The sequence below is a fragment of the Diadema antillarum genome, unplaced genomic scaffold (genome assembly GCF_040938485.1).
Source record: "Diadema antillarum isolate AM-2024a unplaced genomic scaffold, OU_Dant_1.0 seq00000086_RagTag, whole genome shotgun sequence".
Taxonomy (NCBI): domain Eukaryota; kingdom Metazoa; phylum Echinodermata; class Echinoidea; order Diadematoida; family Diadematidae; genus Diadema; species Diadema antillarum.
This window is the reverse complement of record NW_027271178.1, coordinates 449055-463762: the sequence shown is the minus strand read 5'-3', so window position 1 is coordinate 463762 and position 14708 is coordinate 449055. Positions and strand designations below refer to the sequence as shown.

Below are 14708 nucleotides of genomic sequence, written 5' to 3'. Positions count from 1 at the left end.
GATCGATATTGTAAATTGTTGAGTGCGTTGAATAACGAAACAAAACACGATAACAAAAACCATCACTTTCTTTACATTTGACTCCATTCCCTCGTTCTTCTAGGTTGGTTTTTTTTTTTTTTTTTTTTTTTGGGGGGGGGGTCATTGCCTTAAAGGTGAAACCAAATTGTTTTGTTTTCAAAATTTACAGAGAGAATGTCACACGGAGTCACCCCAAGTTAAGTTTAACAATTCATCTTTAAAATAAATGTTATTGAAATAACGTTGAAATTGTAGAGAGACTGCAGGTATTAACGTGACAAGAAAACTGAATCTCTTCTGGCCATGATGGAAAACTGTAAAAAACTGAATGTATTCGACAAATGTCGCCTTACTGTTACAAGTCTACAGAGCGATTACTCAGAACCTTTCAGATATAGAAACCTGTATCATCATGTTTATTTCTATGTGTTACATGAACGTGGATGCAAAATCCACCCCCTGGTCAAAACAAAAACAATAGACCAAAACAAAACACAGCAACAAAAAAAAAAACAATTAAGCGTCTTGAGACAACTGAATTCAAACTACGACACACACGAAACTGCATAAAATCAATCTTAAACGATCAGCCCAACATAACAGTTCCCGCCCCTTCTTCTCTCTAAAGACAATGTTAAACATGAACACAAACATACAGTCTGAGAGAAAAACAAGGAAAGGTCCAACCCAGCTTCCACTATCAAAAGATACAATCTGCTTACCGCAAAGCCCAAAGGTGCTGTCGTAGAATCGCGCCTTTGGCACTTCTACGCTGAAATAGTAATTCGTCCAGGGCACAAATCGAACCTCCAGGCCAATTTCAGGAGCCTGGTAGATGATGTCAAGACCCACGCAAATGACTTGGAAAGACGGGAGAAAGTCCACTGGTGCCTTGTACGGAATATCATCCACAACAACTAGAGGAGCCTGTAGTCAGCATTGTGTGTGCGTATATATATATGTGTGCGTGTGTGTGTGTGTGTGTGTGTGTGTGTGTTTGTGAGTGGGCGCGCGCGTATTGTGTTTGAAGTAGCAGGGAAAGCAAGAGAAAACAAAAGCGAGTTTACTCTTGATCAAAGCGTTGTAAACCTGGGTGCTGAAAATGGTATACGTCACGAGTTAGACACCCACGAGTCATACAGCCCACGAGCTATGCACTACTAGTATTACTGTATGTAAACGATTCAGGCGCATGACTACAGTGACGACATCGAGTCAAAATAGGCCCGCGAGCTACGCGGTTCACGGGCTAAATTACCCCAGGCATATTTTGCTTAGTGTTTAGCTCGTGGGCCTGTTTTACTTGGTGTCCATAGTTCGTGTGCGTGACTCGTGCATGAACAACACGACGAAATGAACATTTCTTTCTACTGTCTCTTTTTTATCATGATCTCGATTGGTTAATGTCAACACACATTCTACAATACCAAAGAACTGTCGCCAGTCAAACTCTTATTTTTAGTGTCTTCTCATTGTGAAGACACTAGAAATAAGACATGTCGCCTCATTGTGAAGATTTTTACAAAGGCTATGACCTATTGCTGTCAATCTGCAAATATCATGCATGTTATGGCACTTTTACACTGAACGACTCGAGTTTACATAACGCTAGCTCAATCTATCTCTTCAGCTCCTATATGGCTATCGTTATCGTTATCGTTTCGTTTTATTACCAGGTATAGCTTGCAACCACTAGAATTTTGATCACATTGCCTATTGGAAAGTGATAACCCTTTAAGAAAAAAAAAAACATCTTTGGGAATTTCAAGATGACGAGTTCATTTTACGTTCCATTACAGGGGCGGATCCAGGAATTCTGTAAAAGGGGGGGGGGGGCAACTAATATTTTTGGTGCCACTGCCGGATTTATTTTCATTTTTTTTTTCTTTTGATTTCTTTTGCTTTTAACGAAAAGTAAAGGGGGCGTGCCCCCGGTGCGCCCCCTCTGGATCCGCCTCTGCATTACACCAAACTTTCAGAGCTTCATATCCTTACCCCGTCCGCAGAGAAGCTGGAAAGTAGCTTGACACTGTAGCCATCATAGACAATTTCAATGTCTTTGGTGCAAGACGTTCCCGGGAGTTCAGCGCACTCCACGTTGTGAACATAGACAGAGTAGACGGGTGAATCGGCCGCCTCCTCACTAAGAATGTACGTGCAGATGCCCTGGTGATCGAAGTGGTTACCGTTGAAGTCCACGTAGTGCGGATCGCCGTAGCCGGTGCAAATGCCTAGAGTGACACGTTCATTCATTTTTAGCAGGCATTATAATTGTTTTATCCTCGAAAATTCATCAAATGTATGTTAGTTTTCGAGCATTTAAATTGAGGATAACTAATCTGAATGTATTATGTAAAGAACAACCATAAAAGCTATTGTAACAAGTATTAGTGAAGATTGAATTTTTGCAACCGCTTGGTTATGAAGCGAATGCGTACTGCCGACTAGACACCAGACAAGCTTCATTTCTAGTCCTCTTTAAATACAAAATTTCGTAGCGCAAAAAGTATAACTTCAATAAGTGGGAGCAAAACGTTCTAAGAGTTTATTCCCTGTCCTGCTGTGATTTCACGATTTATTTCATAAATCATAATTTTTGTATGTTTTTTTTTTTCCGTGGGTCATTTCATTGTTCCAATCATTCATCCCTTCATTTCTAAGCAGTGGTATGGACAAGAACTCAATAGTATAACGTTTGAAAAAAAAAAGTCGTTATTGCAGCAACATATCCATTTTGACACATACAAAGACACACCACGCACGCGCACACGCTCACACCATCCATGCAAACTATACTTATACAAACTTAATTACGCTCATAAATACAAATTTTAAACCGTATGACACTCACACATCTCGAACTGTGGAGTCGTGATTGTTTCCGGCGTTGTCGACCAGGGTGGGGTCGTGGAGATGTAAGCCGTGGTCGTCGACGGAGTGGTAGTGATACACTCCTCCACGCACTCCCCATCCTGGTGGAACTGACCGTCGGGGCAGCTGCAACCTTCCACACAGGTGTCTGGGCATTCTCCGTTCTCGTCCCAACGGTCCTCGTGGCCGCACACGTTGCATACGGGAATGCAAGGGTCGTACTCTCGGCATCCGTCGCACTGGATAGCTGCAGAAACATGACAAATTATGAAATATAATGTCTATTCATCTAGCATGATTTTCTTGAGAATTTAGATTGTGACGTAGAGATAAACGGCAACAAGCATGAAAACGGTACAAATTTATGAATTCACATGCGTATGTTATTTTCTCTATCTCTCTTCAGTACAATTTAAAGCACATGACGTAATAAAGAAATTGCATCTTCTGCCGCTCTGATCACAAGCTAGGACAGTTGTAGAATGCAACGATTCTTTACAACTGGGACTCAACCAAAGACGTTTTTCTCAGTATACACTCACTTTACGTGGGAAAGGCTCTTTGGACTCAACTTACGGCAGAGGTCATTGGAGCGCCATTTGATAGGCACGCCGTGCGCGTTACATTCCTGCGCGTACGTCGAGATGGCCGTGCACAGGCATTCGCAGTCCCCGCCGTAGTCACAGCCGCACGTGTCGTAAACGCATCGTGTGTAGTACGGCAGGTAGCTCACCTCGCAGTGGCAGGGCGCGAAGAGCTCCGACTTGAGGACGCTGCACTGCCGCATGGCCCAGGCCCGACGGAACGGGTTTTGGATGCACGGATGGAGGAGGTGCGACGGGCGAGGGCAGTACTCATGGACCTGCAGGAAATGAGACATACCAATTAGGGTTGTTGCAGCATTTTTTGCTGCTTGTTGCAGCACTCTCTACCGAGAGGGCCAGGGACATTAAAAACGATCAAGGAGAGATTCGGTTGACAACTAGCTGGGACAGTAAAGACACATGAAAGTCACGCAATGATATCTCTTATTCCCTCAAGTAATCATCCAGACTACGTGGAATAATTAAGTGCTCATCAACATCACTTGTTCTTTCTAATGGTACCCTCTGTAGCATCATCGTAAATCTGGAACGCGTGGAATGTATTATGTCCCGAGATGAATTCAATGTCTTGTGAAGTTTTATTACGTGTGTTTCAAAACCATGCCCTTAAAACTAGTCTGTGGCATTCAAAGTTTGACACTATGACAACATGCAAGAAGTTTGGGACTCTGCCTGAATACTTCCATGGGAGTATTTGGACAATATGAACCACATTGCAAGCGATGATAATGAAAGTTAAGAACTTTTACGTACTTCTTCATCGTTGTTCTTTAATTCTTGTTTTTGCTTAATTTTCTAACAATAATGTGTTCACCAGACATGAAATATGAAGGAAAACGTCGGTGCTTTCAAATCATTCAGTTAAAAAAGGATAGTTTTTTTTTAATAATGATAATGAATAACAATACCCTTACCTTCCAGCTGTTACCAAAGTCGATGGACGAAGTCTCGGGCAGACCCCCGGCAGGGGACAGAAAGTCGTCACTGACCAGGTCGTTGAAGTTTCCGCAGAGACCGCCAACCTAACGTCGGGATTATACAAAACAAGGCAAGGACAAAATGAACGACATTTCCTGCGGTGATTTCGCGACATTGGGTTTCAAACTAATAATCAACAATCTATAAAGGGAATAAACGCACGATTCTCATCGTGATGTTTCCTTGTCCCATCTCTAATATTGGTCAATCTCATTGGTCAACCTATAAGTATCGTCAGATGGTCATTCAAGATTAAAGAACAGTCTTAACAAGAAAAGTGCCTTTAAATTTCAACGAAAGCTGAACTTCCCGATGATGTTGAACTTCCGGTGACGTAAACATTTTTACTCTGATGGCCAGCAGCAATAACAAAAAAAAAATTACAATGGTTAATGATAAAGACAACGATTAACATCATAGAAATACATTGTAATAACAATGCAATAATCATAATCATAATCATAATCGTAATCATAATCATAATAGTAATGGGATTTAGAAGAAGGAAAAGGATGTCGGGGAGGGATACTGCAGTAATGATACTTATCAAGATGGTTGCACCTCCAAACAACCTTCGTACCTTTCCTTTGTACATGGGATCGATCTTGACCTGAATCCATGTGCCCTGATCCCAGAGCAGAGTCACGCCGATTTTGGTGTGAACGTAGACGTGCGAGCCAACCAGACTGATCTGGAATGAACCGGCTGACTGCGGAACGGGCTTGCCTCGGACCAGCTGCAACTTTTCTTGATTCTCACCGGTTCCTGTAGGAGGACGCACATGCGTAAGGATAAATGGTTTTGATGAAAGAATTAAAGACTGAGAAAAAGAAAATCCGTGTTGTTGAAAATACGAAACTCAGCGACTATTGTGGTGAGTATGACGTGGGGAAAATGTTTCCTGATAAAAGAAATGGTGCTGAAAAAATACAAAGAAGTCGACATTATTTTCTCCTGTTACATAAAAATGGTTGAAATATTACTTTTTCAAAGTTTCTTTCAAAGAGAAAAAATAAATTATGAATTCGTTTAAATTTTCAATCAGTCTACGTTGAAATGACCTAAGAAATGCAAGTTATAATTTGCCATAGAGAAAGCAACTAGACATCACTTCCACATGAAGTACAATTCGAATGAAAAAAAAAACCTGTAGTCGAGTTCCATCGCAGAAACAGCTGGTAAGAAGTGGAAAATTTCATTGACACAGTTTTAAGAGATCTCAAAGATTAATTTTTTGTTTGCTATGAGGTTACATATCCTCATTAACTCCATACGACAGACTCATAAAAGCTTCGTGTGTTCTTGTCTCATACAGTTGCAAAGACCGCCCTCACCGATAGTAAAGGTGATAGACTTGGTGCAAGTGACGCCGCTAGTTCCACACGGGATGTTGCCAATGACGACGTGGAAGAAAGCGATTCCGGACGCCTGACTGACGCTGTCGGTCACCAGCACGTAGTCGCAGTCGCCCTGGAAGTCGAAGAGCTTACCGTCGAATGTCTTGTAGTGAGGGTCGCCCCAAGCCGTGCACACGCCTAATAATCATCACGTTTCAGAAAACAGGCACATGAAAGCATTGACGAATGATATTGTGCAGGTTTTATTGAAAATTTGCACTGCTGAATAATTATTGATATAGTTACATTGCTGAATGGTTGTTGGGCACGTAGGCATAATTTCAAATGTCGTGATAATCAGGCAGGGCGCATGACCATTTCCTCAATGGCTTCGTGTAAAGGGCACATTGACTCTTTTTCTCCTCACCTTTTTCTACATGGAAATATTGTTCTCCGTTCACACCGTCGTAGAGTGTATTATGGCTGCTATTCCTAGTATTATAAATCGACTAACCACTGTATGACACAAAATAAAACAGATAAATACTGGTCAAGATAGTAATAACTCTGAGTTCGTTACACTAAACTGAATAGTTATATTCAGATAAACAAGAAAAGAAAACTGACCAAGGAATACTAGTGAAAACTCAATCAATTCAGCTTTCGCTTCAAGATCACATTTTATATATGTATTTCATCATATCAAAACAAAAACAGAAATGCGTAAAATGTAAACGTTTTTTTTTTCTCAATGAAAGTAAAGTGAGAGAAAAAGTATGTGTACGCTCTTCGGACACACAGCATTTGACGTCTAAGTAATACAATATACACAATCAATATCTACCCAAAAGGATCAATTTACATGAAGGTTGGAATGAACTAAACTAGCCTCCTCTGCAGTGAGGGACCCTATCTAAAAACAAAGATAGCTCGTTATTATTAAACATACCATGACAATGGTTCTCCCTGCATTTCCACTTGCTGTTTTCACAAGTGCTGCAAATAAGAACAAACCCACAAACACGTACCATATACGAACAATTTACATCCATTCAAGACATTATACCTTGCAAAACGAGGAATGTTCGCGTGCATGCTAATTTCGCGAATTTCGCGAGAGCCGAGTTTCACGAAATTAAAATGCATGCTAAAGATCTTGTCTACATTAGATGTTAGACGCAACTAGCGAAAATTTCATGCTGCGAATAAGGCCGTCAGCTCCCATTCGCGAAAATATCATGCAGCGAAAATATCTTGTTTTACAGTATGTATATTGGCTTACATCCTTTGACAGGTGAAGAATCCACTGGCCCGAATTCACGAAGGTGGTACAATTGAAACTATGGTTTAAACCATGGACAATTTGTATGGAGCGCCAAGTGTCGCATGGCCTATTTCGTTAATGAATCATTCATTTCGTCGTAACGAAATACTCCATGCGACACTTAGCGCTCCATACAAATTGTCCATGATTTAAAACATAGCTTCAATTGTACCACCTTCGTAAATTCGGGCCATTGTGTTTCGTAGACATCATGAATATGCAAACGACAACAGCCTCTGAGAACGACGAAATGACGTATCTCTTGTACCGGCCATACCGAATGCTACAGCTGTGAGTACAATAACCATCTTTTTTATTCTGCTACAATCAATAAACATATTAGTGAAAAGATTACACAGACATGGACACATTTTCATTTTCAGTACATAATCTAATGTCACTGAATTATTCCACGACGGAATCCTCAAAGTCTTTGCCATAATATTGAGGAATGTTCTTTGTACAAGGTTAAACATCTTTAAACATTCTTTGGTAAATCACATTCTGGAATATAACCTTTGATGACTGATATAATATGTAAATCTAATTCGCTGTTTGATAACGATATATCACAAAGAAAAATCATCCATTAATGCATTTAAGAATACAGCACTGTTTACAACGTCCACATTTGTATTCACTCAGAACGTACAACCATATTTGGCGTTCCATACACAGACAGGCTAGATGCCTTCCAAACTCACCACGAGTGGCACTCGTCCGTCTGGATGACGTCACCCTCCTCGTAACTGTGTCCGCCGTGGTGGCACGGGCAGCTGGTCGGCAGCACGCAGCTGGTTCCGTTCCACACCGTGAACTCGGTACAGGCGCATCCACCGTAGCAGGTGGCGGCCGAGCAATCCTCGAACTCATGCATATTGGCGCAGGTTTTGACGCAGGGACTGACGCATCGGACGTAATCTTCGTTCATCCCGCATGCGCTCTGCGGACAATCCAGCTCCTCGCACACCCAGGCACCCAATTTGCAGGTACTGTGTTGAAAACACGATCAAAATATCGAGGATCACCAACTTTTCACCGTGATTTACTAACTTTCAATTTTACGAAACAAAGCGCTTCCACTGGCCTAATATTGTGTTCCTTATAGTTATAAGGAAGAGTCAACAGTAAGCAAACAAACTACAAGTCAACCATAAGCAAGTAATCTTCTAAAGAAAAAAATCCGACTAATGTCATAATTATGATAGATAATACATAGAACAGACAATAGTGGCTGAGATGGTAAGCTTCCTATAATGACATTGAGAGCTAATTTGATCTGTACAAACTATCTTTATCCCCGTTTTAATAGAACCGTTCAAACCAGAGTTACCGCAACAATGTCCGGACAATCTCTCTCTCTTCCATAACCCTGCCTGTTGAAACGGTGCCCGTAAAATATTGTTGCTGCGTCGTTGTTGCGGTAATTTTTACCAAATTCTACCCTAGGCAGCTAGGGTAATTACCCCGTATCACCCCAACATTTCTCCGGCAACCCTTCTGTTAAAACGCTCTCGTGGTAACATTCCTTGGATACAAAGGCCCTTCGCCCATGTAGGGGTAGGTTGTTTATGGAAAACTACCCTGATAAAGTCTTTGATGTGTGTCTGTTTATTAACCCGTTCCTTACGGGAACCTCGTGGCCTGTGTATTATGTCTATGGGGATTTCAGAATTCAGTAGGAAACGGGTTAATAATAAGAACGTACCCCTCGCTCTCTTCTGCAGTTTTATTGCCCGAGGTGTAGAATTTTGTTCTCCCGACATTGTCCCAACGTTGTCGGGGTAAGGTCTGTTAAAACAGAGCATTATGTCTGCTGTGAACTCACCAGCCTCCACATCCCTTCTCGATTCTCTCGCCCGGGCCAAATCTCTTTCCCGTGTCCGGATCGACGCAGCCGCAATTCTCCGGTGCCACGCATGCGCCGTTGGGAGTCATGAGGGACCCGTCTGGGCATGCGCAACCTTCAACGCATGCGTCCTCGCAGACGGAGTTGGAGGAGAGAGCGTTGCATGTAGTTGAGCACATGGGGTGGCACGCGCTGTAGACCAGACCCTTTTCACACTTGATTCCTGAAGGGAAGAAAGTGGTCAAAACACGATAACGATAACAATTTCATGCTCAGTTCAAATACGAGTTAACATGGACCAAGTTGCGTGGATTCACGCGTTCACGGATAAAGGACTGTATAACAATGCATGACCATTCTCTTATCACTACAAACATTAGAAAAACCGCCGTAGGAGTTAACACACAATCCTACGTCGACTCTATGGTAAAGGAGCATTAATCATCTTTTTTGTACTTACATCTTACCTGATCTCTTTTATGATTCATCAAAACATCTAATTTATTAAGGTCACGTGTAAGCGTGGAAAACTTCGAGCAATGAATTCATCCTACATAAGACAAACAATAAATCGAAAAGCATTAAGCAGAAAGTGCATTGGAACCCTGCTGAGAACGTTTCCCGAGCTGATGGATTTCCAGTTTACTGAAATCATAATGTCGACAATCAAATCAAATCAAATCAAATCAACCTTCGAGCAAAAAATAGCTGGAGTCGATGCTTACCGCAGCCGGGTACTTCAGAGCGCCAGTTGATGATTACACCTTTCAGTGAGCACTGGGTTGCATACATGGCGAAGATATCGCACTTGCAGGAGTCTCCGTTCTCGCAGTTGCACACGTCACGTCGGCAAGATTCGTAGTAGATTTCAGGGTCAACGAACTGGCGACAAGCTACGAGAGGAAGAAGAATTGTCAAACTGGAGTAAGTATCGATCTTTGCTCTCTTCATTTGATTGCTGGGATTTTTGTTCAACGACTGTAGGAGAAGTTGAAATGAACGTTGCTCACTCTCCACTTTTCACGCACTTGTATCACTTATACTAAAGCCATGTATACGATCGTTGCACCAAACGTGCCTCATGATGAAACTGAACATTTCTCTAGCAAAACATCGTCCTGCCCTTAAAATATACCTGTTTGATAATAACAATTTCGAAATTTTATGCACGCCTTTCTGACAATAGCTCTTGACAGCCCGAATGCTTGCTCATGGTTTGCCCTACGTAGCAACAACTAATGTATGCAAACTGGATTCCAAGTACTGAAAGGTGTTTTGAGGTGCAGTTTAGAGTATAGCTCTTTAATACGTCACGACGTATTGGAAATATCAGTAAACCGACCTATTGCGGGATTACAAGAACTGAGTTTCTACGCAGTTTCCATCAGCTCCTACTATAAGTATAACGTATAACGGTCACCATGCAGTAATATTGTCTTAAAGGAAGTCATTGGGAATATCCGAGAGTATATATCGCGAAGTCCTTTAAATCTATAATCAAGCCGGCACACTGATATCATGGATGTTTAGTGTACGAGACAAAGGTGATGCTCTTACGGGCAAACGCATCGTCGACGTAGAGCCTGTAACACTCTTGTTCGGCCGTCAGCGATTTCTGTGAGTAGAGGTCACAAGGGTCCGTTGCCTGGTCGTCTTCGGCATCAGCACACGAGGAGCCGATTTTCCACTTGTTGGCGAACGAGGACGGGTTGGATTCGGTGTCACCTGTACGTATTGATTTTGGTTACATTGTAAGATTAGGGATCCTTCTCTCCTAAATGGTCAAGATTGAATGACAGGTTCAAAAGCTCAGGCCTAATTTGAATCCATTTTCGATATTTACCAAAAAAAGTGGAAATGCATGAAGCAAATACGGGAAAGAATGAGGCGAGCCGTCTATGCACAAATATCAAATCAACTGAAAGTCGCAGTAAACTTTTTGACGACGTTTTCTTAAAGAATTGTTTTTATTCTATTAACTATTTTCCCACACAGTGTAATTAATTACTATTGGCATACCTCGCTCACTAAACGTCCTCTCCCATCAGACAATTAATTCATTTCACATTTGCCTATATCAACGTATCACGTTACCTCATCATTCTGTTATTGACAAGAGCAGCATAACGTTTATCCTTTGAATCTATGGGATTATTAGTATGAGGATATTGTTCGTATGGTGATTCTAGTGGCGTAAGACTATCAAAATCATTTGACAGACTGCAAAGGAGAATATGAGGCTTACCAGCCTCAGTGTAGAAGTCGTCTCGCTGGTTGTTGTTGTAGGTACCACACAGACCACAGGTGGAGTTGATATGTCTCTCATCCGCCATAACAACAACTCGGTTGTTGCCATCAAATATGATGGTAAGTCCATTTGACATCACGGCCTTTAAATATGCAATTACATCAGAATGGGTATAAGGAAGAGAAATAAAAATGATGTTGTATTCTAAAGCAATGACGTCATGCTACGATTAAGCAATAATTATTTTGTGACAAACGATACCAACGCACGATTGATCGAAGCTTCACTATTAACAAGCTAAATCTTAAACCAAAAAACTTTGGGCACTTTCCTACAACTTCTTGGTGTCAATCTCAAATGAACACATTTTCAACAAGAGAGAACTTTCGAAAGGTAAGGGGGGGGGGTCAATGCAAGTGAAGCACTCAAGAACTGATTTTATTTTCCAATAGGCAAAAAACTCCAGACGCCCTTCATTGCTTAATTCCACAAGGGTCATATGGGTAAGAGTTGCCTGACAAAATGAAAATTCAGAAATGTGGGAGTCTATTTTCTGGTGTTTTGTTAATCCTTTGCTTTTACAAATGTTGTGCCATTCCAGACACGTAGCGTTCTCTTATAGACCCTTATTCACTCACAGCTGTCTGATGTTGCGTCGGCTGATTGACGAAGATGTTGCCGACGGTCACGGGGAATTCCGTCACCTCCTGTCCGTTGGCCAGCACCTGGTGTCCGCGTCTCAGCCTAACCTCATCGGCGCCATCTTGCAGCACGACAGCCTTGACGCACGACGACCCTTCCTTCCCGCACTCGGCGTTTTCGATGTTCACCATGTAGCCTTCCAGACGTCGCCAGCAGTTCTTCACCAGCGTGTAAGTACAGGTACCAGCGAAATCGTAGTCGTAGCTGTCGAACGTGTGGTAGTGGCCGTACCCACTGACCTGGCACATACCTGGACGCGGAAGGACGAACATAATTTATAAACTCCTGTTTAGGTTGTAAAATCTGATTGTTGTCAGAATTTTGAAGGAGAGTAAAGTTCATCCCAAACAAACACGTGGGGATCAATTGCAACTATCCTTTCTCCTACAGGAACTGGGTACGTATCTAGAAGATTGATAATGTAATTACCTCTCTACTACTTACTGTAAACTTCAAAGCGTGAGTTTGAAATGAGAAACGTCCAGTTTTGGTCGATCACGTTTCTGTGGGTTTTGAATTCGTCCATTGGTTCTTTAAATGTCTTATCTGCCTGAAACATTTGACATTCATTTTCCTTTAAATGGTGCTCATCTAGTGATTTGCTTTCTTCCGATTTTTGTGGTAAGTTTTCGAAAGTAAAGTTCGGCAGATCGAAAATTTCTAGAAAGCGTGTCAAGAAATTGATGGCAAAATGAAGAAATTGGTGATCGATAACCTTATTCTACTTTCATTGTGACAAATCAAATACTATCTTTATAGAGAGTGCGTTTGTACCTGATTAAATTGGTATGAAATCCCCCCCCCCCAAAAAAAAAAAAAAAATAAAGAAATGTTTTTGATCTCATTGACAGCGCAAAAAAAAGAATGACATTTGTGTTTTTCTGTCAGGGTGACAGATATAAGACAGTGTTACCGTTCTCGAGCAGAAAAGAGCCATTGAAATGAGCACAAGAAAAGACAAAAATATGGTTTAAACAACAATTAAAAACTAAACAAACGATGGTATCGACATAATTGTCACGTTATCTCACCTCCACAGTCATTCTGCGTACACTGCCATTTCCCGTCAGTGCATTCACTGTGATTAGAAACGAGGGATTATGATTTGTTAGAGCACATCAAGAAGAGGGTAACAGACGGAAGCGTGCTTTGGGTAGCATTATACAGTTTCGACAAATCTTTCACTAAAAAAACGTTCCCGAGCTGAACTAAGAATGATAATTAAAAAAAAACCGACTAAAAGAGAAAGAGCAAGGAAACATGCACGTAATTATATGTCTTGGGGGAAAAAATTACAGTTGTATTGCATGGATTATGTCTTTTACCAGACAGTAACTGTAAAAATATTGAAACTATTTTTTTTTTGAAATATCTACCAGAACTATCATGCCCTGCGAATATCCTGAAGGTGATATGCATGGTGTATCATGTAAAAAAAAAAACAAACAAACAAACAAAAAAACCAAAAAAAAAACAACGGGAAAGAAAAGAAGTCCTATAATGAGAAACACATTAATTTACAAAGTTATGCTAAATCGTTATTCTGATATGCATGCAAACGCGTTGACGAATTGGTCAACAGCCGACTGTTTCATGCTCTATAGGCATGAATTTTTTTTTAATGATTTATCAGAGCTTACGAAGGACATATCCTACCAGCTGGCCAAATGAATAATAATTATTACTCTCGTCTATAACCCGTTTGAAATATCAGTAAGAAAATACTTGATTCTTTCCCATAATGGATGCAATATTGGTATATCCCGTTCGATCCATAGGTAATTAAAGGAATCAGGTGGATTTCGTAACACACACACACACACTCGCGCACACACGCACACACACACACACACACACACACACACACCCTCACGAACGCATGCCGAAGATAGAATAACAACACACAATTCTTACTTCAAGAAAAAACCGACAAAAAACAGGTGATTTCTTTTCAGACAAAGACTATCAGCCTTCTGATCATTTCTCAAACAAAACCTTACCATTCATTGCAACCGTCGGAGATTTTCTCCCCCGGTTCGTACTCGCTCCCTTGCCACGCACAGAAGCACTGGTTCGCATTAACGCATTCCCCGGACGTGGACCGGTAGGTACCGTCCGGACAATGGCAGCCTTCGATACAACCCACCGTTCCGTCGGTCTCGCAGTCCGCTATGGCGGTACTACAGCCCTTCTGGTTGCAGGCGGACCCGCAGCCGTCGTATATCTTGTCCGGAGGACACTGGAACGCTGTTGTGATTCAATGACACATTCTAGAAGATTACACAAATACGATGTAATCCTACTTAGGTGTGAAGTAATCTAAGCTTAGGTGTGAAGGAATCTGAATGGAAGAGAAACCAGACGGGTAATGTTTGATTCGTCCTGTAAAAAAACCAAACAAACAAACAAGCTCCGGGGGCAAGGTCATTATTTGGGAAATGTTTTTAAGTGTATGTACAATTAAAAAGTAATCAACGTGGGGCGCTGTGGCATAGTGGATAAGACTTCCAACTTCAGTTCGGAGGACCCCGGTTCGATCCCTGCCCAGTGCATGCTTACGTCATGGTTTTCACAAGATGTTTTTACCCACTCAGTACTGTATGCCCTTCTTGACCCAGGTGTGTAGATAAACGGGTACCTCGCAACGCTATGGTGATAATAATGGCAGGGCTCTCTGGTAGAGCAGTATCAACACTGAGAGGCTACTCTGGGTAAAGAAGACCTTATTGTTATTAGAGTGAAACTTGTATCAAGGACATGAATTTGTGAGCTA

At 41.5% G+C, this 14708-nt stretch overlaps 1 protein-coding gene across 1 annotated transcript in view; it reads right to left on the bottom strand.

The window, feature by feature from the left end:
* LOC139726508 (uncharacterized) overlaps window positions 1-14708 on the bottom strand; it is a 105056-nt gene that overhangs the window by 82906 nt on the left and 7442 nt on the right. Inside the window, exons 8-23 of the mRNA XM_071637465.1 lie at window positions 13936-14182; window positions 12967-13013; window positions 11872-12185; window positions 11231-11375; window positions 10543-10710; window positions 9711-9878; window positions 8965-9208; window positions 7841-8128; window positions 6762-6808; window positions 5810-6010; window positions 5056-5240; window positions 4412-4519; window positions 3469-3754; window positions 2873-3139; window positions 2017-2252; window positions 744-948 (exon numbers count right to left, since the gene is read on the bottom strand). Coding sequence (XP_071493566.1) covers window positions 744-948; window positions 2017-2252; window positions 2873-3139; window positions 3469-3754; window positions 4412-4519; window positions 5056-5240; window positions 5810-6010; window positions 6762-6808; window positions 7841-8128; window positions 8965-9208; window positions 9711-9878; window positions 10543-10710; window positions 11231-11375; window positions 11872-12185; window positions 12967-13013; window positions 13936-14182 — 3156 coding nt within the window. The remainder of the gene's footprint in view (window positions 1-743; window positions 949-2016; window positions 2253-2872; window positions 3140-3468; window positions 3755-4411; window positions 4520-5055; window positions 5241-5809; window positions 6011-6761; window positions 6809-7840; window positions 8129-8964; window positions 9209-9710; window positions 9879-10542; window positions 10711-11230; window positions 11376-11871; window positions 12186-12966; window positions 13014-13935; window positions 14183-14708) is intronic.